Source organism: Haliaeetus albicilla, chromosome 1, assembly GCF_947461875.1.
Source record: "Haliaeetus albicilla chromosome 1, bHalAlb1.1, whole genome shotgun sequence".
NCBI classification, from domain to species: Eukaryota; Metazoa; Chordata; class Aves; order Accipitriformes; family Accipitridae; genus Haliaeetus; species Haliaeetus albicilla.
This window is the reverse complement of record NC_091483.1, coordinates 5,587,667-5,611,833: the sequence shown is the minus strand read 5'-3', so window position 1 is coordinate 5,611,833 and position 24,167 is coordinate 5,587,667. Positions and strand designations below refer to the sequence as shown.

The 24,167-nt window shown below is 41.4% G+C and overlaps 1 protein-coding gene across 2 annotated transcripts in view; it reads right to left on the bottom strand.

Annotated features, from left to right (window-relative positions):
• The window catches only part of NDST4 (N-deacetylase and N-sulfotransferase 4), a 107,729-nt gene that overhangs the window by 13,708 nt on the left and 69,854 nt on the right, over window positions 1-24,167 (bottom strand). For both annotated transcript variants that reach the window (XM_069805074.1, XM_069805150.1), the window contains exons 7-11: window positions 6,234-6,416; window positions 4,405-4,501; window positions 3,145-3,268; window positions 1,379-1,553; window positions 87-257 (exon numbers count right to left, since the gene is read on the bottom strand). In XM_069805074.1, coding sequence (XP_069661175.1) covers window positions 87-257; window positions 1,379-1,553; window positions 3,145-3,268; window positions 4,405-4,501; window positions 6,234-6,416 — 750 coding nt within the window. The remainder of the gene's footprint in view (window positions 1-86; window positions 258-1,378; window positions 1,554-3,144; window positions 3,269-4,404; window positions 4,502-6,233; window positions 6,417-24,167) is intronic.

Sequence of the window (24,167 nt, the reverse complement as noted above, 5' to 3'; positions counted from 1 at the left end):
ATCCCATCACCTCTAATCATGAGGCCATACTGATTTTGGGACTTTCTGAGTCGATGAGCTCAGTGAAACAATAGGTTGGAAATTACCTGTGAAGCAGGGTAATGAGTTAACCATCTTTCAATATGGACAGCATACCATCCGGGTGTCAGGCATCTCTTCTGGAGAGTCCTTATCTCCGAGGCTGCCCAATGGCTGGATGTAATGACTTCATAAAAATTGAATTTCAGGGCAGCGGGGTCCTCATGGGATCGCTGATGCTAAAGGGAGATATTTCGACACGTATCACACGGATGCTGAAGATTAAGCTGTAAGCCTCCCGAGAGCTGTCGGGGGGGGCTGTGCTGGCATGGCCAGCCCAGCTGCAGCCCCCAGCAGTCCCTTGGATCCCCACCAGTCCCAGTTCTGCTGGGTAGGAGTGGGGGACAGGTAAGGAAGCAGGATGGGGCCACCATTCAGTCAAGGGCCCTCCTGGGACAGGTGGGAGGGGAGCTGTGGAGCCAAATTCTGCCAAAGTAGGCACCATTTTTTTTTTACTGCTTTGCATCTCGCATCAGCAGTTGTAAAGGTGCAAACGAGATATCAAAAAGGGTGCAAATTGCAGCCCTAGGCCATGTTTCATTCCTTGCAGAACTCATAATAACAGTATCAGAAATGGTGTATTTTATGCTTATTGCGACATTATAAATTTGTGTCTGTTTTAACACTGCTTTTAGTATTTCCTTTATCTGTATGACTACACCCTGTTTTACATGCATGCTTAAAAGTCTCTTTAAAAATAGCTTTTTTAAATGGCGCAGACTTTGTTACGGAAAGGTGTGGGCTCAGTAAAAGGCAAGAAAGAGCATCCTAGAGTTTCCTCGGAAAAACAACAGGCTTTCTTTTGTTTCCAAGGAGAGGAAAAAAACCAACCCCAACTCTCCAGACACAGGTCTTTAACTCATTGGAAACTTCAGAAGACACTGCATACATTTATACACCACCGCATATTGCTCAGCTTACATGCTGGAGGATGGGATGAGGTACCAGATTCTCAGCATCAAGAGCTCTGATTTTCTAGTTAGGCCATGCTCATTTTCCCCCCTGTATCTCCCTGGGTGAGGAGCACTGCTTTTCCTCTATGCAGTGTCAGCTGTAATTGAGATTAAACTGTTTGTTTACAGCTGGTGGCAGCTCAGCGCTGAGAAGTTTCATCGTTTATGACACTGGTGTCACAGGTGCCAACTGCAAAAGCTGGCATTCAGCATCCTTCCACTTCTACACAGCGCAAAAGCCTTGCAATAAATCCCATTCTTGCTCAAGGACCCAAATTCCCACTGATGTTGGCCATCATCCCCTGCCATTGATTTCACTGTCCTTTTCTCAAAGGCAAGGTCCGTACCTGGTACCAGGAATAGGCCCGATCAGATGGGTCGATGAGGATGGTGATGATCTTGGCCTTGGGGATGAGGGAAGCAGCTCGTTTAGGGGCTTCCTCAGAATGGAAATAGTTGGCACTTTTCTCAAATAGGAGGTCGGTGGTGACATTAGAAGGAGTGGGGAAGAAATCCATGTACCTGCAAGGTGAAGAAACTCGTTAGAATTAGCAGTTTCACAAATGGGTCATACCCCTGTGCTTCCCATTTCATGGTAGGTGAAAAGGTGAATTTTCAGAGATAATTCTCAAGAAGCAAAATTGAATTTCTTGGCTCACTCTGGAACTGGAAGAGGTGGAACACATCTTGGCTCTTACATGGTGCTGGTAATAGCTAAAGCCTCCATGAAGTCAGGTAATCAGCTTTTTCCTTTGATGGATGGGATTTTTGCTAACAAGTTCAATGTCAAAGGGATATCTTTCACTAGTTTGGAGTGAGTTCAGTTTTAGCTGCAGAAAAAAATGGGAAAAGCTTCAAAATGTCAACTATTTAATTTTAATATTGTTGAAATATTTCATTTTGGAACCAACAAATCTTTTCTTTTAGACATTTTCAGAATGCAAGATTTGCATTTTGGCATTGAATGGTGTTTTCCACTTAAAACTGATTGGAAGTAAAAGTAAGTAAAACAGAAGGTTCAACTGAAAGGGTGAAGAATTCAAACGAAGCAAAAGATGAAATTGTTTTGGAGGCATTTTTCGGTCCCTTTAGTTTTGCTGAGCACTCCAGGAACTTCCAGTTTTGGTGGGACTAACTGTTTTTCGTGTCCTTTCTGTAGAAAGGAAGTATGTGGGGCTTCACCGTGCACACAGAACCCTACTGACTTTTGAACCTGCAGACCAATTTGGGTGAATCGTGGCAGATGAGGTCTCCAAGAGGCCATCCTCTTCCTCCACGTGTTGTGCCAAGGGCTGCAGAGGAGAGACAGTCCCCATCTCCGCTCCTTCTTCTCCGAGGGTGTTACACCATTTATTTACTCTATGACAGCCACAGGTGATCTCTTTCTTTATGCAGTATGGGAAAACAAATGCCAAACATTTCTTTCCCTTTATTTTTTGTGACACCTTGAACTGAGAAGCTGTTCTGGCAGCTGCGGGGCCAACCTGCTTTTATCTGTCAGCCTCGTTTGGTCCGCACGCTCTCCATGCCGTACGTGGGCAAGGGAAACCGCTCAAGATTAATCTGTTTCTGTGTAGTGTGGTGTTTGTCTTATATTTCAGTTTTCACACAAGGATGAGAACAGCTGTTCCCTGTGGAAATGAAAGCCTTACAAAAAATGCCTTTCTTAAGCAAAAAGAGTAAAAGCAGTATTTAAAATTGTGATAGGAATACCAGCTGAAATGCTTTACAGTGGGTTTTTTCTCTCATGAAGAGAAGAATCGAATCTTATTTCATGAAAAGCCGCTTTTGAAGAAAAAGAGTATAATTCGGTATAGATACAGTTATGAAAAGACAGAGATGCTATTCAGCGTGAAGACAGACATCATAACTAAGTTGGCTATTGTATTCATTTGTGAAAAAAATAAGAAAATTGTTATTGTAATATCTAAAAAAAATTAAGAACTTGATTAAATGTCCCATCATTACAAATTAGTTTCTTTTTCTGTCTGATAACGCCAAGCATAACAAATTCATCGAGTAATTACATCTATGTCATACATGCTTCTATAACTGTTCCGTTGTGATTTACCATGTATTAATAATGAATACTTCTTTTTTTTATTCTTCTTACCAGTCAATTCCCTTGTGATAATTGTTTCCATTGAAGAACTGAACTTCTTCAAAAGTTTTTGGACTAGGGAGATTGCTGATAATGGAAGGATGCATCAGAAGAAATAAATAAAGAGCTGTTGTTCCTACAACAATAAAAAGAGATGCCATTAGGAAACAGAAAAAAACCTCTTTGACTTTATTCATTAAAGAAAGTACTTCAAATCAATGCACGCTGAGATATAAAGGAAAATTAGATTACCTTTTATAAGAAAGTTGCCTGTTGATGAAAGGCCTATGTAAGCACAAGGGGATTTCAGAGGGAGGGGGGAATACGTGCAGACTTCTCTGCTCATCGAACTTTCCCCATTTCCAAACTGAATTCTGCTCTCCGATGCAAGCGTGATATTGCTGTTGATGACATTGCTTGCTTGACTGCGTATTTAACCAGTGAGGGAATCTGGCCCGGACACGTTCGTTTTCAAACTATTTATGTTGCACAAAACTTTTCAAAAGCCCTAACTGTGGGATTATGCTTTTGTTGCTCCCAGAACTGCACTTTCATCCTCTGTGTATTTTTCCTGGGGCTCTGCTATTGAGGAATAAATCATCTATTTCAATGCTAACAAACCCCTATGTCATAAGTATGCTTTAAAATCCCAGTAACAGTACTTTTTTGTTATTTGTTTGACAAAAACAACTGGAAATTATGTATGGTGGTAAAGGAAATTTTGGAGAATGTATCTTTAAACTTGCTCTTCAATGATTTCATGCTATGCAAGCTATCATTGGACTATGAATCAAGACCTGCTGTCTCTGTCACTGTCACAGAATTTCTATATGATCTTGGATTAGTCATTTATTTCCCTGCCTCAGCATCCACTTTCTGTAATATGTCCACAACAGTAATAGCTATCTTGGGAGTGGCAATATGTGGCTTAATTAAAAAAATGCCCCGAGACCCTCAGAGGCCTGCAAGGTGGTAAATACATTTATTGTCAATTAGGTTCTCAAACGATGTTGAAATAACTTGTCAGAGAACTTAATGACAATCTTAACGTAGGGCTGCCTGACAGCATGGGTTTTTTTATTGTGAACGAATGCAATTTTACTATACAAACAGTTACCCCTTTCTGTTGGCAGTGAAGGAGTTACCCGAATCCCGTAAGGATGGGTAGTGTACCATCCCTATAGCAGAGAGTTGGCTTCAGTTTACAGGACACAAATACACAGATACAAAACTGGGGGAGCTAGCTTCGGTTACAAATTCATTACTTCTTACCTGTTTTCTGGGGTCCTATCACAAGAAATTTGGGTAGGTGGTCACAAGTTTTGTCTCTGGACCAAATATCCCTGTGTCGTTTATCATCACACGGATTCTGAAGAAGAAAAGGTGGTTGTGTACATCACGCTGAGGCTATCCTAAATGTTCGCATGCACGCGAGTCTTTGCAGGATCTAAATGTTACGTGCTAATGCCAGAGCCTTACACTAAGTAGTAAAATCCCACATTTCCTCATAAGAGTTTACTCTTGACAGATATTGAGCACTCCGGTATGGATCCATGGAAGCATTCAGGTACACAGGGACCAAACTGCTGGGTATCCCTCAGGACCAATCCTTCCAGGGGTCCCAGTGAAGTCAGTAATGCTACACAGTTGTGCAAATCCTGGAAGGATTGGTGTCAAAATCCACACCTTGTGAGATGACTGCATTTCCTTCTCTCTGTTAGTCAGGCTCATTTAAGAAACTCAGAGTCCATAGGCACGTAGGTAGGCACGTATGTGGTCCCTCTGACTAAAATTCAAAGTCTATATAATAGTTTTGCATGACCGAGGATTAAGTTCAGTCATTAGGAAAAAAAGAAAAGAAAAAGAAGAAAAAAAAGATTAAAACATTGATTTAATCAAGTTTTCATTTGAGGTTAAAATGGAAACCTCTGTTTGAATAGCTTCAAGGCATTACTTTCTTAGGTGACAAAATGGTTTCAGATGCATAGGACTTAGTGCCAATTTTAATTTGCATAAGAACCCAGAAGGAAGGACAAAATAGAAATGTGGGATATTATTCATCTCCTTATCTTTCTACTACCTATGAATGCAAAATAAAAATGTGTGAACAAAAGACCCCACAGAAAAGGTTAGGATTGACTGCTCTTTAAAGCAGTTATCATATAGATACTGCTTTTGCATAGTATTAGCTGGTAATAGAAGATACAGCTTGCTAGTGAATAAAGTTAACAAAATATAATGGAAAAAAATCATTAACTGATGTGAATCACTGCAGCTCCACTAAACTCAATGGAAATATTATAGATTTATACTTCTTTTGCATCTGGGCCAAAAATAATAGGGAAATATTTTGCTCCTTTTTGCCAGTGTAAGCCCGAAATAAGTCCACAGATCTCCGTGGTGTCACTCTGGATTTATAGCTAAAAGCACAGCGTGGCACATCATATTCTGAATAAGGTATGTGTAACAATGATTAGGAAATTACAGTGTAGAGATTACAAGTGGCACTATTGTGCATTTGAAACAGAGAGAGAAAATAGCCAGTCTGTGCAGAAACCTTCTTCCATTCTTAAAAGAGCTGTGCCCATTCTGCATTTGCTGCGCTGACCCTTCCTGCCCTCCCTTTTCCTTTCTGTGTCATTGAAGGGGGTTCAGATGGTGGGAAATCCTCCTTGTAGCTGCAGTGATCCAACATCAGTGATTCCTCGTTAAGGGGGTGCAATGAATCTGCATCGTTTGCCTCGAGGTAGCTCTCGCTATCAGCTGGCCGTGGGCATCTTACCGATAGCGCGACACTATTAGTTAACACAACGCGGTGCGTCAGGAAAACTACAAGGCAGGAGGGATGGGAAGGGAAGCTTTCTCTCACATAAATGGCAATTTGGTGCTTTTACCACGCCTGATTTGGGGTGAATGGAAGCTAAGCCATTTCTAGTCGAAAGCAGTGGTCTCTCAAGAAAATTTAAATAATCTAAGGCGGCATCCAGGAAGAAATCAGGTGAATGTAAAGTGGGATTTTTATTTTTATTGTCTTTTACAGGAAAAGATCCTTATTTCCACGAGCGGGTTGTAATCGGAGGAGGAAGAGGATGTGACTTTACCTGCCAAAGAGGGTCCGTCTGCTCCGGGAAGAGCTCAAAGTACTTCTGAGCCAGCTGGACTGGGGGCAGCGTCTGCAGTTTCAGGTTCGTCGAGCTCTTAACGAAGTTGGCCAGGTTCGCAAAGGTGTATAAGCCCAGGCGGTCGTTCCCATAATTAGACAGGTGGGTCATGAAGATGCTGATCTGGGAGGCGAGAGAAACCTTTCAGTTGCAGGACAACAGGAGATGGCAGCGTCTGGCTGGAAGGGCGGGCACGGGGGCTCCCGGGAGCTTTGCCGAACCCGCTCTCCCCATCCCAAACCCAAAAGACGACAAAAATGTTAAACTAGTCGCACTTCCTAGCCCCTCTGTGAGGGTCAAATCTCCAAACTTGTCACGTATGTGCCATTTCTTTAAATTCCCCCTGCTTATCTGAAGGGATGTATTGCTCACGGGCTCCCCAGGGACTGACATTCAGGAGATGCTTTCTGAGATTTGTTTTTCTTCTTCTGTTTTGACTTCTCTTTACAAACAACATAAACATTTATGCATGCCTTCTGTTTACTTCACTGTTCCTTATCCCCGGACAGGCGTCTGGGAGGTGCTGGCGTACGTGACCCCTCGGTTAGGATCCCCAGCTCTCCGCTCCTCAGACGTGTAGGCAAAGCTTAATTTCAGGGCTGCTCTTTATGGAATTAACGTGCAAATCTGACTAATACGCTGCCTCCTCAGAATGCAGGGTTGGCTAGTTTGTTTAAAATGGCATGGCTGTAAGGAGGTGAATAAGTTCTGAAACAGAAAAAATTCAAGCTTTGCTGAATGATGATCTCTCAGCTAAATATCACTGTCATTGTTTTCTCCTTAAAGCCAATATAACTTCTGCCTTTTTATCACCCTTACTGCTTCTCCCCTTTACATGGCCACTGCTTTGCAGATCTCATAATTTCTTTCAGAGGGATAAAGACAATTTGTAAGAGTAATGCGAAGAATATATTTCCCAGTATTTTTTTTACATGAGGTGATTAAACCCAGCTCTGCAGCTGCAAAGGCCTGGTTTATCTGTAGATTGTCATTATTTAGTTTTATGAAGATTTTATCAAACTGAGTATTGGTACTTGACTGTTTTACTCAGTATGTCGGCCTAAGATAGGATGCGCAATGACCGTGGAATTTAATTACACTGTTATCAAGATATAACATACTAGTGGTAACTGAACAGTGTATATTTTTCTTCTTTTTCAGCACCGTCTCCAAAGTTGACAATCAATAACATGCGGCAGGTTGCAAAAAGTACGAATTAACTAACGTGACCACAGCAATTAAACAGGATGGCATGTCAGGCGGTGCACTTAATGATATCGTGCTTCAAGGGGGCCTTGACATGAAGGAAAAAATTAGAGGCATAATGTTGATTACAGCAAACTCCAGGATATGGTGGTGGGAAGTTTAGCAGTTTGCTGTCCTGCCATAATGCAGGAAATTTCCAGAAAAAGGGAAATAAAGCGTCGGCTTTGTGAAGACCACGGGCAGCGATCCATTCACCTTCAGGTTGGGCTGGGTTGAGGAAACGGACCCAGGCTCAGCGCTCTGTCTCCTGGCCTTTTTGTGCCTGATTTCAGTTGGGTAGCTGGTTCGTAAAGTCTTGGGAGGGTTTGGTGCCTGAAGACTGGCAGGAGCAATAGCCCGCCTGCTCAGCCACTTGTATTACCTGCATTACCCAGCTAGGATGCAGGTCTGCAGGCAGGGGTTGGGGTATAAGCGACCCATATTTTGGGGTCTGAAGGACCTGACTCTGAAGAGAGTAGTCATCAGCAGTGAGGACACCTGATTCCCAGGTAAATCGCTTGCTTTGCAGCTAGAGATCCATGTCCAGGTGAGTCTCTTTTTGGATGATAAGGAACGGGAAAGGACAGCAGAGCTGGGTGTGAGCTTATAAAGGCAGCAGAGAAGGGGGCTGTAGGAGAAGCAGCATGTGCGCCTTCCTTCTTTGAGAGCTGTAGCAGGAGATCTGGGTCTCCAGCACCCCGAGTGCATGCTCAGGTCAGTAAGCTTTTCTTTCCCCCCCCCGTGTCTCAAGGGAAGCTGGATGCAGTTTGAGTGATGCCAGGCACAACCCAGACAGGGGGGACAATGTTTAGGCTGCAGTATGTTGAAGCCTGAAGTGCATGTTAGATACGCTGGAGATGTAAAGGTATATGCTGTCCTTGCCGGGGGTAGGTTACGGGTGGGAAACCAGGTAGGCTGTGTTGGCATTCTGGGCCCTGAGTTAGAGCCCTGGAAAAATGTGTTTCAGCTGGGTGGCAAGAAGGTTCCCCAGCAGATAAAGTGGTGGGAAGTGCTGAGTCTCAGAACTTGGGACCTTCACGCCTCGAACAGCTGTGAAATGCCCTGGTGTCTCGGGAAGGTTGTTATCACTGATCTCCGTGGCTCAGTCCTGCTGACTGTGCAGATCTTGCCAAAACAAACCACTGCTACCACCTGAAGATGAAGTTTGCCCTTCAGAACGTTGCTGCTTTGCGGTCTCAGGCTTGAGCTCTAGCAGAAGAAAGTGCTGCAGACAAAAATACCGTGTCTGTAGCACACCATGCTGTCCTGACTTTCAACATAGCCACAGAATAAAAAGCCACAAGCTTTCCACTTTCACCGTCTTGCTCTGCCAACGTGGTGCTTCTTTAAGCATCAGCCCACAATGTTTAAAAACATGTCCATTAGTTTGTTAAATTATTGATAAGGCTTTTAGTACTTCTATAAGGTGAAGATGGATGGAGCTTCGGAGAAAGTGTCCCTTATGGCCCATCTGCAGTGTGTTTGCACTGTGCCCACTTCATTCTACAAAAGGTAATTTATTCTTCACTTTTATTCTGTTCTGAGCCTCTGTTGAGCAAGGATTGGCAACTGTACAAGATCTTTATTCTGTCAGCTTGACTTTGGGGGTTCCAGTACCTATGTATTTTATGACTGAAAGTGTTTGATGTAACTGGAGTGAACACTAAAATTGCCCTGAACTTTGTCCATATGTAGTACCCTAGAAACTTATAAGCGAGGTAATGAATCATCTTCTTTGGGTTTCCAGTCTCCTGACCTTCTCCCCCACCCCCAAATACCCCAAGACAAACATAGCCTTTTTAGTTTAGAGTTCAACTCCTCAAAATGTGACAAGTGCTTCCTGCAAACTATTTTAAAATGATGAAAAGGAAAACACTTATAGGAAATATTGATAGAGAATATCATCTTGTTTCTGAAGTGGTTTTTTTGATAAGTGGTAAAGGGTCTGTCAATGAAATTTAAAATTATTGCAGCAAATGAAGTATGCAAGTAAATCTACTTGCTTTTTTTGCTTTTTTTGCACTTGAATTTGAATGAGGTTTTTTTTTTTAATGTAAAAAGGTACTTACAGGAGATGGATATTAGCTTACTTTAAGAGTTTTATTAGGCTGCAGTCCAATCCCTAAGATCCAATTGATCACTGTTTATGGAGTCAAAAGATCTTGGACGTCTCTCTTGACTTCTTTTGCTCCATTGATCTTGTTTGAAGTGGAAAAACCCCCAAATATGATGCATTGTACATGGGATAAAACCATATCTAATTCTTTGCCATCTGTCTCCAAATCAGTTGAGACACAAGGAGATGGGTATTAACTGTTTGTGTTTACAGCGTGGATGGACACAAAAGTTTGTTTTCATGCCGATGCGTAAATCCATAGAAAATGCAATAGCCTAGAAATGTGCTGAGCTAGCATAATGCTGCTGCGTGTCTTGAGGCTGGTGCTGGGATACACAACGCTGTCGCACTGCTTTGCCGTGCTGCTTTGGTGGACCCAAAAAGGCTTTAGAACCAGCCTCGAGGGCCAGAGTAAGGGAACCAGTGAAAACCAAGGGCTGTCCCCTCCTGTAGTGCTCTGAGCAAAATTGGTGAATAGAAGGAGCTTTTTTTTCATACTTTCTCTGACAAAAAGTAAGCTACAGCACACAGACTGATGCTAACCAGCAGGCAGCACTTCATCAAGGTAGGGATAATGCTTTTATGAGGGAGGCGAGATGCCGCTCTGCGCAACGGTGCGGTACAAAGGCAATAAATTGTTTCAAATTCCTGAGGCTGGGGAAAGGGCTCTGGCTGCATTGCATTACTCTTAAGGTTAAACTAGCATAAGCAATGTGTGTCGCACAAATGTGCGGAGAGGCACTGAGTAAAATCCCTTGCTGTCAGATTACAAACTACAGCCAACGTGCTACGGGAAAGGAGGTCGGTTGTGTGTTACTTTGGCACTGGTCGTGTTCCCCCGTTGGTGCCAGAACACAGACGCTCTGCGGGGCAGCAGTGTTCAAATGATGCTGTGGTTTGTACTGGTGCAGTGTCTTATTAGCTTTGGCAATTTATCTCTCCCTCTGCCTCCGTCACTGTGATCGCTCATGCTTTGAGAGGTGCGAAGGGGAAAGAATGCTGAAGGTGTGGGTAGGAAAACTTTCTTTTTTCTTTCTTCTCTCTTTCCGCCATCCACCCTCTGATCCAGATCTCAGTCGCTGCCTCCCTCTCATACCCTGTAATACATTTTTTTCAAAATCGCTTTCCCTTTTCTGCAGTTGGGGTCCTTTTGTTACAGAAACACTATTTTAATTAGTTTTTAACCCCTGATTTTATTGTAAGAAACATCCGCAGATTTTAGCTGTGGCTTTCAAAGACTTGCACAAAAAAGAGAATTCTGAGATTTACATTTTGCTGGCGACAAAACTGCGGCACAGAGGGATGGTGTGATTTGCAAAGAATTAATCTCCCGCAGGGGAGCCTGCTGCTGGGCTGGTCTGCCCTCCCTAGGGTGACCCACACAGCACTTCCAGGAGCATCTTATTTATATCTATATTAAGCGGGAATGAATGGAGAGCTGTGGCCCACAGGCTGTGGAAATTCTGATTTTACTATCGTAATGGGCTTTTTTCTCCTCGTTTTTGTCTGCTCTGTATTAACATTTTAGAGGTGTCCACAATGGTCTGCAATTTCTCTGCTCAAAAGAAAGAGGTGGGAGAACAGTGATCCTAAATTTCTCAGACCACCTGTGCAGTTAATATGATAAATCATATTATTTCCATTAGGCTGTGTGGGCAAGGGGGAAGAAAGGGTATTTTACACTTCCTCCACCTGACAGAATCCAACAGAAGCTATATCCTACATCTGGCTATTTACCAGCTCCTCTGCTCCTAAACCATAATATTTGGTTAGTGACATATTAACAAACCTGAACTAGTCACGCCTATGATATGAGATTGATTGTAAACTAGTAACAGGACCACCACACCATTTTACTCTCTGGTTCTTGTTTCCGGGGCTTTTTAAAATCCGTTATGTCCAGAAATTATAGATATACAGCATATTCTTTATATGTAATGTTTGTATATGCGTGCTTGTGTTGTATACAAAAAATGAAATCTAGATTAGCTAGTAGAGGGGAAAAAAAAGGGCTTGTTTCAAAATTATCAGCATATAAACCATGCTAGATCTGCTTGCGGTGCCCCAAAACTGCATTGTCTACTCAGAGTTAGTGCGCTTTCTCCAGGTGCACAGCCTATGTACCTATTAATGCAGAATATAGAGGTTTATTTCCTCCTGTAAGTGCCAAACTCAGTACAGTCTGAGCTAAAAGCACTCATTTTTGGAGGAAGGTTAGCTACCTGTCTCTGGAGCGCACTAGGAGGCTAGTCTGCTCTAAGACTGGAATTCATATTTGTCTTTTTTTGGGAGGATCATCCCTGAGAACTGCAAACCACTGCAGATCCTGCAGTGTGGTCATAGCTTTAAAGAGAAGTTTGCAAAAAGTCTTGAACTATGGTAGGATGTTCAGACTGGCTGGGTGACCCGCATCATGCTAGCAATGGCCAGGTAGCTATGAAGATCCCATCAGCCACTTAGCTATACTTTCAGAGGCTTAAATTCCTTACTGTATGTGACTGCCAGGATTGCAAATATCCTGAAGGTCAAAGGGTAAAAGTGACTTCCAAACCCAGGACATATTTGCTTTTAAAACTCTATCCTTTGTGCGTGCGCATTTGTTTACTGCAGGATTTAGTTTATTCTATACATGCAGCTTTGAGTGCAGGAGTGTTTGATGTTTCACTTCAAAGCTGCGCCTTTGGATGACTGAGGGTAAGTCCTACCCTCAGCTGGTGTGAATCCCTCCAGCCTGTGCGAAATCTGCAGTTGTGTTGGTTTGTACAGGAGCTGATATTAAATAAGGCTGCTTCCTCTGTGTTCCCCAGGAGCCCGTGCTCCATAGCCACCAACGTCCTTGCCGTCTATCCTAGTGAATTAAAACAATTACAAAATTAGCACAGAGCTGCTGGTTTCTCCTTGAGAATAAAATACGCCTACATGCTAGAACAGAAATTCCTGGAAAAAGGACTGTAGAATGCTCCAGCTTCCAGCTGAAGCGTAACCCAACCAATCTCACTGGCGTACCTGGCCAGTCTCAAGGATGGCTATCCAGTACTGGGAATCAAATATTGGCTGATGCCTTCATGTTGATATTTCAAAATATGCCTATCCATCCATCTAGCCCTTGCAGTGAAAAAATCAGTTACAAAAGTTATGTATAAATGTGCTCCACCTCACCCTCTCAGCCATTCCATAATTAAATAGGATCAATGTTCCCTTTCAGGTCCTTTCCTTCTGCTCGTCCTTTGGCCCTGCCCCGTTGCTGGAAAGCCCAGCAACAAAGATAGGTCTCACGTGCAAATCCTGTTCCTCTAAGAAGAACTTCACTGTCTTTAGCAGGTTTTTTTTTCTTGCTTCTGCGCCTCTTGAACACAATTTGCAAGAAGGGAGGAGTTAATGCATGCAAAAGAAACCAGGGGTATAGCTCAACCCTGTGCAGAACAAAGACATGTCGGGAAATATATGGTGCAGGCATCCTGTTCTTGTAGAAATGTGGTAGCGTATTTACTGCTCTTCTCTGCTCCTCTCTTGCATGAGTGTTTCCCAGAAAAAACGAATTTTGCTATTCCATCTTTTTCCATTGTGCTCAGAAAATGCTGTACAGTTGCTCCAAGAGCAAACTCTCATAATTGGATCTAGATGGCAGTATGCTGTATTTCTGAATGTGTAAATGGGATGTCATGGCTGAGAAATGCAAAACTGTCAAGTGTCCATTTACTAATACCAAGTAGCTCTATGCTAGGCTGACCACAGAAATACCTCTTTCAGTTTCAAGTGTTTAATATATTTCACATCCTGACAGCCTCCTATTATGGATTACAGACTTTTCTTGTACCTTATGAGCCAGAGCCCCATTCACTGATAATGAATCCCAGAACACTTGGGCCCTTAATGCAGCTGTTTGTGCAGTAGCACAAAAAGGAAGCTGGGAGTGAGATTTTTGTGTTGACAAAGCACTAATTTTAATAATGACAAATTGTTTCTCTAGAATTCAGCACTATTCATATTCATGACCCTTCTGCTACTGTAGCAAAATCATTTATATGCTTGAAAATCGCTTTTTTTACTTTTACTCTATTTCCACTCTGCACATCTTTTTATATTTTAGCATTCTTGACAGGATAATCAAATATTTTCCAAACATGATATCTCTAAAGAAAGCAACAAAGGCAGTGTTTGGAAAGAAACATTTTTGTCTTAGATTGAAGGGGAAACAAAAATGTCGAATGGCATTTTATTTCCCATGCCCATATTCATTACAGTGTCTGTATTCCACCCAAAGTGCTCCCAGCCATGGGAGGGGAAGCTGCTGTCAATCAATGGTGGTACGTGGCCTTGGGACAGCTATACAAATGCTGTAGTGTATCTATGTTGTTTTAACATGCCCTATTTGAAGAGCAAAATGGTTTCTCATTTACCCGGGAACGCTTTCTACTTTTCCATTATTTAGTTGGTATGATTAAATGAATTCTTTATTATTGACAGAAAAATCCTGTGCGTTGTTCCTTTCCCTATGAGAATAAAGTTGCTATGTTTGTTCTTTATTTTTATTTTCTAATATCTACCCAAGTCTCACTTCTAAAATAAAGGCTAAATCATGACCACATTCCAATGCAGCAACTGTTTCCCATGTTGTATACATCTTTGATACCCCTGACACGTGGGGTCCTAGACGAAGAAAGCTACTTAGGAGGTTCCACTCCATTAGGTTCTTGGTTTGTTTGTTGTTTTTTTTTTTTTTAAAGCCTGCAATTAAAAAAAAAGGAAGCGTTTGTGGTTTGTTTTTTTTTTTGTTTGTTTGGGTTTTTTTTTACTATTAGGGCATGCTTTCAGAGCCTGTGAAAAAATAACTGCTGCTGTTGATGACTTTATGCAATCAGTGCATAACTGCATTAGAGTGGAAAAACTAAATGGATCTTTTTATGTCTGTTCATTTGTCACACTTGTATAAGTGATCATCAGTACATCTAATTGTGGCCAAAGTTTAATGAATTCTGTGCAAATGCAGTGCTACCGGTTACATCTGTGGGCCCCATGAAGTCTTTGTAGAAGTCTAGAGCAATTCAATCCTCCTGTTATAAGCAAATATTTTCATTTTTAAGCCAAATTCATGATATAGGAATTTGTTTCATTGCCATCTGTGTTTTCTCATTGAAAAGATGTCTTTAGACTATAAACTTCCTCTAAAAAAAAAATCTATTCAGTTCAGACTCAAGAATAAACCTAACTTCAAATTACACAAATGAACAAGACGAAAACGGATTTGTGTACTATTGTCTTAAGTCAGATTTGTACACCAACCATTTCTGACAGAATAATAAATGTATCATCAAAGAAACAGCTCTGAGAAGTCTCAGATGGTTTTGGTGTTCAGTTTTCAAAGATGATCAAAGGAGTTTGTATACGGAGATAGCTATCAATAACCCATTTCCTTGATGATATATGTTGCATGCTCCTTGTTAACTTCTATCAAGCCACTACAAAATATGGGTCGAGGCTGTCAACCTCTTTAGTCATAATCCTCTGCAGATAAAAATCAGTTCAGCTTCAATAATTTTCTGCCAATGAATAATGTGAGTATTTCTTGGCATCGGTTTACGATACCAAATTACATCCCGCTCTGGCTGCATCTATAGGAAATTGTGAAGCTTTCTCTGTTACTGCACTGAAATAATGATAGTTCTCCCTTACTGTTCTTAATGTCGCAAATATTGTTCTGACAGTACTGCTGTTGTAGTAGGAGGGCTGGCCTGAGCTGATGGGTGAATGACCGCCATGGGCCAGCATTAGTCCAAGATCCTCTGCAGCACCTTTGAGTGGTATGCTGTAGACAGTGCCGTCTTACAAGCCTTGTATTTATCACAGCATGGAAAAATGCAAAAATAATTCTAAATAATATGCTGTGCTTCCCATGTATATGTAGGTAAAGTAAAAGTTTTGCTTTTGGGTCTGTGGGAGTGAAATAATGACAGCAGTGTTCAGTTTTGGGCCCCTCACCACAAGAAAGACATTGAGGTGCTGGAGCGTGTCTGAAGAAGAGCAACGAAGCTGGTGAAGGGCCTGGAGCACAAGTCTTATGAGGAGCAGCTGAGGGAAACTGGGGTTGTTTAGCCTGGAGAAAAGGAGGCTGAGGGGAGACCTTATCACTCTCTACGACTACCTGAAAGGGGGTTGTAGTGAGGTGGGGGTTGGTCTCTTTTCCCAGTTAACAAGTGATAGAGGAAACAGTCTCAAGTTGCACCAGGGGAGGTTTAGGTTGAGTATTAGGAAATATTTTTTCGCTGGAAGGGTTGCCAAGCATTGGAACAGGCTGCCCAGGGAAGTGGTTGAGTCACCATCCCTGGAGGTATTTAGAAGACGTGTAGATGTGGCACTTGGGGACATGGTTTAGTGGTGGACTTGGCAGCGTTAGGTTTATGGTTGGACTCAATGCTCTTAAGGGTCATTTCCAACCTAAACGGTTCTATGGAAATATGTTACCCTAAAATATAGTTTCTAAGCTCCAAGAAGGAACAGATACACCAACTGGAAGAGGGGGGACACTGGGCACTTACAGGAAATCTTACGGCTCTTTCCTTTTTAGGACCAGTATGTCCTGTGCAGCAGACTGCCTGATCCTTGGCACTGCATCATTTTGCTGAATTGCAGCTCCAGGCAAATGCTGGATCTAAACCTCTCCATGGGGATCACGGGGCTGGTGCTAATTAGTGCTGCCCAGCAGCCGCGAGGAGGTGGGGTAAGAGCTATGGGTCAGTCCTGTTCTTCATGCAGGAGAGTGGGCTGGCACGGGCTGGGGACAGAGCAAAGCCCCACATTTAAGGGTTGAATGTCGCAGCTTAAGAAAGCAACTGCCATCAGCTTATGTACCTTGATTTGTCTTCAGCAGCCCCCGTGGACAGCTGTTTGAGCAGGAGCTGTTTTATTTCTTAGCTGACATTGCCCAGGTGAGAGGGACCGTGCACGGCCAGATAGGTCACAAACTCTGCTTTGCAACACGGAGCAGGGCTATAGGGGACAAGGGGCATCCAGGCGAGAGCCGTGAGCGACGTGAAAACCCACTGGTTAAATGAAGTGCTGCGTTGGATGTGGGTTGAAATATTTTGCTCCCCATTGCACATGTGTATGGGGACGAGACGGGTGATAGCTGGGTGCTCAGGCTGGAGCCATGCCCATCAACCAGCCTGCAGGATTTGCTGCTTCTCCCCTCACAAAGTTTTCCCACTGCTTGGCCTTATTTCTAGGGAAGGGTCAGCTTTGCTCTCTTATTTGTGCACGCTAGTTCATAAATGCCTGATGTCTAATTAAATAATGACGTGTTTTAGTAGCATGTAGATATTGCAGATAATCCAGGAGGGATCACTTTTTAGCATAGATTAAATATCTTTGCATCAAAACTAATTACTTTTCCAGAATTTCCAAAATATCTTATGGGGCCTCTTACTTGTGTGAGTGGAAAACAGTCAGAAAAATTCTTCTGGTTTGACTTTTATTTTAATGGAAATTAACAGCGCTCTCATTACTTTGAAGAAATCTAAATATGATGCTTATGTTTGAAGAAATATTAAACCTCAGGTAGGTAGACCGCAGAGGATACGAGGCGATGTAACTGGGAGAGTTTGCTCTACACATGTAGTACCTGCATCCCTGCGATTCCTGGAGAAGAGGAGGAGACTCTGCCACTCAGGAATCTGTGTAAACAACTAGACGGCATTCAACCAGGGGAGCCAGCAGTGGCCATGCTGCCAAACAGCTAATAACAGTGGTAATGAATATTTATGAATGCTGCATTTGAGCCAAGCTGTGTGCTTGACTCGAGTTTCTCTGCGTACGCGCTGCGGATCACCTGGGAATGCTCCGTCAAATTTCTCTCACCTGCAATGACCTGGGATTAAATTTTGTCATCTCACAGCTTGGAGATGTCCCCTGGCTACTCTGGCAGGTTCTAGAGAAGACAATATTTGTAGGCAGGATGAAACTAGTCCTGAAGTAAATGTGGACTTTAAGGTTGGCAGACTGGGCACCTTAAGAAACAAAACATTTGCTTTAGCACTGCAGGTGCAGAACGTATCGCGTGGGGGGCCATTGATGTTAATACCCATAGAGGAAGCATGATATTTCACAGATCACAGTTCAGTACAGCAGCCAAAGATGCAAGCTGCCCTATTCGCTTCAATAGGACTTCAGTAAATTCAATAGTAGCCTGACCCTGTGGCAGTGCTGGTTTTTTTTTTGTTTTTTTTTTTTTTTTTAAACTGGATCTTCAGTCATTTTTCTCTCTATTGACCCTTCCAATTAATGAGTTAAAACATAATCCTCTGAGCTGGCTGAAATTTGGGAGAAATGTGCTCACATATCTGTTAATGGCAAATAATGGTCAAAATGATTATTAAGACAATGGATAAGAGTCCATAAATGACTGTTTCTTTGACATTTCACTTTATAGATATGCTTAAATAAGATCTGGTTCTAACTGTGTTTCGAATGATGGAATGAATTATGTCTATTATCATTAATGTGGCACTTCATAGTCTCCAGGTAGAGGAAGGTAAAGTCTCTCAGAGCAATATTGACATTCCCTCTGGAAATTACTGCCCAGGACCCTGCAGAGCACAGAGTTGTAGAACAACTGTAAATCATCCTGTTTAAACTGACCCCCCTTATAAGCACTGAATAAGAGTTTTCATCAGGATACTTTCTTTCAAACTGCAAAGAAAGACATGTCAGGCAAGTTGATATAGATTGGAGATGCAGGAAATTTATCATTTGTTTTTATAACTGTTCTACTGTCATGTTGCTATTCTAGCAGTTTTATGAAGAGCTGACTGCTCTATGTTATAGAATATTCATAAATGATGATTAATTAATCCATTTTGGTGGCCTACTCCGAGCAAACAAACCTCAGAGTTAATTTAATTCTCCACTCTTGGTTTCAGAGGAAAAAAATACAGCGTTTTCAGTTCACTAGAGGATATAATATTCTCAAATCAGCCACTTTCCAATTAATTTTGAATGGCGAACACAGCAAGGAAATTTTGTTCTCGTCCATTTACTTCTATTAAGGATTCATTTTCGAAAATCAGAGAATTCTGCGTCAGCTCGTTTTTACCTTAAAGGCTTGCTCCTGACACTTTAATAAATTATTGTATGGTGTGTGCTTGAAGGTAACAGATTCTTTTTCTCTTTACCCAATAACCCTCTTGTTGACACACAGTCATTTGTTACTGTTTCTGCCATCACCTAACTTGCTGGGAAGTAATTCTGATAAAGTACCAAAACGCATGGTGTGGAGTATCAGCTCAGTGTAAGAAAGAAAGGAAGGAGATGTGTTATCCTTGAAATGCTTTCTTCATGCTCTGAGTTTCAAGCTAATTATTTTCTAAATATGCTGCTGAAGGCTTGAGCTTCCATGGGATAATATTTTCCTACACCAGCTCTTTGCGGCTGGGGTAGCCATGTGGGAGGAATGAAAAAAGAATGATTTACAAAGGGGAAAAAAGATTCAAGAGCCTGAGCAAGGTTGGAGTGGATTTAATCATACACCTGGAGTTGGAAGATAAAAGTGGCTTCAACTTTTATGTTTGTATTATAATATCATGTTATCAGTGCTTACAGGATTTCTAGTTGCAAAAGGAATTATCTTTAGGGGAAGGGGCGATTGTGCTGTAGATGCAGGCACTTTTGTAGCGCGCTATCTTTCAAAACAAATGTACGCCGGTTGTATTGAACCTTAATGTGTGCCGTGGCAGGAAGAAAACAGAAGTGTTTACGATGCCGAACGTGCGCGGGATGTAAATATTTTTCTAAATAAAGAAGAGGTACTACCATCTCCTCGGACCAAAGCTAATGACTACGTCCTGCCATTACGCTGCCTGCCCAGGCAGCTCTGGCCGGGATGCCGCTGGGACGGCAACCCCATGGTCCTCCCTACAGGGACGAGTGTCCGGTGACCCTCTTGTGCTTCACTCTAACATTCCCTTAATGTGGTAAAATGGTTCTTTATGTTGTCCTGGCAGGTTAATGCGCTCCTGTGCAAAGAATCATAAGGCCCAGCTCTCCCCCCCCTTTTTTTTTTTCATTTGATTTGGTATGGTTTTGACCACTAAGACAAATTCTGACATACCTGGTTAATAACAGAATTCCCTTTTTAATTTGGTAGAATGATCGTATCCCTCGTCCTGTTGGAGAAGGACACGCCTGTCCCTGTAGGCAGTAGCCTGCTAATTATGGCTCAAGGGGTATTGACATTTTTGTAGTGGGAGGTCGCTTGCTTTCTTCTTCCCGTTCCTGAAATATGCTGAGATGCTCTGTTCACAGGCCCCTTAGTAGAACTGCATTATGAATTATTTTTGGATTGCAGCGTATTTCTTACAATGCCCAAGGTTATTTTTTATTCTTTCTACAGCTATGCTCAGAGAAACAAAGCAAATAAAAAGAAAAATATTATTAACACTCCAGATGTTTCATAATAACACTCCCAAATCTCTTGTGGAAGGTATAAATTAACCCCTCTCTGCATTTACTTTTAATATTCTACAGCAATAACGTGTGATTCTCATCTGGTTTTGTGATGAGTGAGAGCAGGAAACAAGAACAAAATGTTCGAAGTATGGCACTTGCGGGACATGCAGAATCTAGATCTAACAGACTGGAAATGAACAATAACCCTTTAGTTACGGTGAGAATTTAAAAATGTAAATGCATTTAAGTGGCCTTCAAAATTAAAAGCATCCCATGACACTTTCAAAGAATTTGCCTATTTCTGCAACATGTGATCACGCCTTTTTCAAAGTTAGAATAATAAAGTGCCTTATTATGGACTGTCTGTAGCTTCTCCTGAGTTGAGTTCAAAGTTACCTTTCAATCAGAAGTCTGATTTCACTCTTGACAACCAAATTCCCGCAAAAGAAGCTAATCTTCCTGAAATTCATATGCCACATTTCATCTCAGGTTAAAGCTGCTTAGGGATGTTTGACTGAAGTAAGAAGAGGAGTTTAAACAAGTTTATCTTTTCCCTTTTTCTGCTATGTTTCTTTATTTTAGCTTCAAATATGGCTTCATCAGTCAGTTGCAAAGATATCTTATTTTGTTGCCTTTGCAGACAAAAAACGTTTTGTGCATGGTATGCCTGTGTCTCTAGATACTATGTGGTGATGTGGGTATAAATCTAAAGAGATTTTTCAGAAAAAAAAAAAAAATGCAGGAATGGTATGTGCAAGTTCTTTATGGTGGAACTATGAAAAGAAAACAGTGGGAGACTGAATTAAAACACCCTGCGAGAAGAAGGGGAAAGGAAGAGTTAGCCCAGCCAAGTTCATGCGTGTAACCAGGAGGTAAAAGAAGGAAGAATAGGAAATGAGAAGCATCTTGTGAATTAAGACACTGGATATAAGTAACAAGCTGATCCTTGGTAGAGATCTTCAATTTAACCACCTCTCTAGGGATATCTGACCTTCTCGGTTCAGGCTACAGAAAAATCTTAACTCACTGTGTTCAGCTGTGACCAGGACAGACATGGGAATATCTTGAGGTGGTGGGGGCCTCATATTAGGTTTCATTTTCTGCAAGCTTTTCCACTGTTTGAATGTGGCCAACATTTGGGTCATACTTCACAAGAATCTTTGCCATTGCGTGCACGGGAAGGTCTACAACTACTTTGGTTTCAGCGTTAACTTGACATTGTGTCTCGGAAGGGGTTGGTGGCTGCAGAGCTGCAATGGGGCTAGAGCAGAAAATAGGAAGGGCACTGCAGGAAAGGGGGTGGCAGTGTTAAGGGTTATCCATTAGCTTTTCGAGGTGAACAGATAATGAGAAAAACATGCACCGAACTGGCAAGTAAATCCAATTAACTGCCTACTCAGCTGAGCAAGTGGGTCTTGCTGGTTCTTCTCAAAGCCTGACGCACTGATTTTTGCTTTGGTGTTCGACTGAGGTGCCTTTTGTGCTGTCACTTGCTGGCTTAATAAAAAGCTCTCTGGTTTAAAGAGTTGGGGTTTTTTTGTGGTTTTTTTTAGGAGAAATTACTCTCTCGCTCTTATTTGTAGGGGTGATAATATTTAGGGCTGTATTTATTAGCTTATCTTGGCTGTTAAACGTTTATGACTGTTCTTTATCGTCTGTGAAGCAGGGGAGTAAAGGAGACGAACTAGAAAACAGATACTGGAAGACCTTGTGGATGCTGAAGATGTGATATATAGAACAATTTGTAAAAGCATGCTTTAAATATGTCAGAGCATTCCTCAGGAGACTGAATGAAGGGCAACGGTCAGAGAACACGGACTGAACCCACTTAGTTTTGAGCCTGACATTTGGAGGTGGAAAATCCTCCTTAAATTTAAAGTCCAACTGAGTTCCCTAACTTTTCTTATGAGAAACCTCCTTTTTGCTGCTGAAGAGTATATCAGTTTGGGAACTGTATGTTATGAATGTGATTTTTTTTTTTTTTTTTTAAATTATAAATTTTCATGGTTTACATTTTGAAGCAAAGCAAGGGATTTGCTCTTTTCATCCCATTTGCTTGCTCCACCTCATGCTCCTTGTTTGCTCATGATAGCAGATGATGTGCCCATGAGTGTGCCTTAGAAAAATACATTGGCACGTGACTGGCACATCACAGCTTTCATACCAAAGCCCTGTTTCAAAAGAAAGAAGGTCACTTAATGCAGGTTGATTTTAATGCCAGTTAACCTGTCTTTCTCTACCGAGTATGTCAAAGACAGCAGTGCATGTGAAGTTGGTTAATGTTTGATGGGAAGGTATTAAAAAAAAAGGGACTGGGGCAAAGAAAGGGAATATGGTGCATCATTGGTGAAGTGAACAAAGAGGAAGGGGGATTTTACAGCTGTGTTCTGGGAATGGATAAAGTTATTCTAAAGCACAATTAAGCTAAGTAACTAATGAGAAGTAGAATTAAAAAAATGCTGAAAATGACTGAAATGTTGAACTCCTTGAAATGCCATAGATTTTTTTATAGTTATGTAACTCAATGAAGCAAACATTTAAAAAAACCAAACCAACTTTGAAAGCACCTCAAAGCACTGCAAAAAGGTTGTAAAGAATTGGGGAGGTTTAGGAAGAGAGAAAAGGAAATGATGCTGTTCGAAATGGTTTAAGAAGTAAATAAATTAAAAAAAAAAGCCTTAGGTTGACTTTGTTTTTTTCTGTTGAAGTAGTGGAATGCTGTACACCTGCAGAAAACCTAAATATTTTTTCCACAAGGGATGGGGTTGCTACAATGCTGGTCAGAACCAGAGAATTTTCTATCACATTTATGTAGCTGGATAGTGTTATATTCAGATTAAGGACATGGTATTCTTCTTGTCTGATGCTCTCTGGCATTAAATTCCTGGCTTTGAAGATATGTCTTGAGTAGCAACGTACTTACTTGAGTAGTAATGTACTTTCTTGTTTTGAGATCTAACTACAGTTAATAGAGCCATACATGCTGTCACAGCACAGTGATAAGAATCTTAGTCTTGCAAAAAGTCTTATTTTACTATCAAAATTAGATTAGGCACAAAAAAGTTTTGTAAAACTTTTTTTACATTTTTGATTGTTTGAAGTTTTAGATTTTTTTTTTTTTTCCCTTGCTTATTTCTACTGATTGTAGTTGGTTTTGCTGTTTTATTTTCACCACTGACATGGAATTGCTGATGCTATGACTTCTAGGAGTTCTGTCCTAATTGGGATTTAGTAAATAACTGATTTTTGATCTTGTTTGTCAAACCACAAAGTAAATAACATTGATGATGATGATAACATAACACTGCTCGAACATCTAGCTTTGGTGTGGCAAGGGAGAAAAAAATCTTTTGGTTGAATGTTTCATTGCTTTTCTTGTACAAAATAGTAAAGGAAAACTCCAAGAGCACAGTAATGTCTCATTTTCTGTCCCAAACTGTAGGTATATTTCTTATTTGTAAATACATCTGAAGCTCCTTGTTATTGTTCTAAGTCTCCAAAAGAATGAAACCCTTCAGAGAGGAGCTAGATTGATACCTTTCAAAAGAGTTGCACTATTTAGGTTTATTTCAAATCCTGTTTGCTGAGACTTTTTCAGATAACTTTAATGAGCTTTGCCTTGGAGTGTTTATGCAAAGAATAAGTGCCCCAAACTCTGGGCTTGAGCAGCCTTCTGCATTAGCTGGATCCTGGAAAGATCTGGCTGGGATTCTTGTAACCCTCATTAAAACTCAAAAGAAAGTTGGTTTGATTTCTGTCTGTCTTGGTGGAATTTATCCCTTCTCTGCATCCTACTAAATCATCTCTGCCAGACATGACTCATCTTTAGGTTTCATAAATTAGAAAGTGAAAATATCTCTCTGAGCCACAGAGTATTCAGTAGAAACCATTAAAAAAAAAAAAATCCATCTGAAGATTCCCTTGACAATCTCTCTGCAAACTCTTTATCCTAATGCAATGTCACTTGGGCATTTTCTAATTTAACCATCTATGTGGTATTGCTTCATGGAAGTGCAAACATTTTTGGTATATGAGCTTAATATTTATTTGTAATACACTTGCTGAAATTGCTA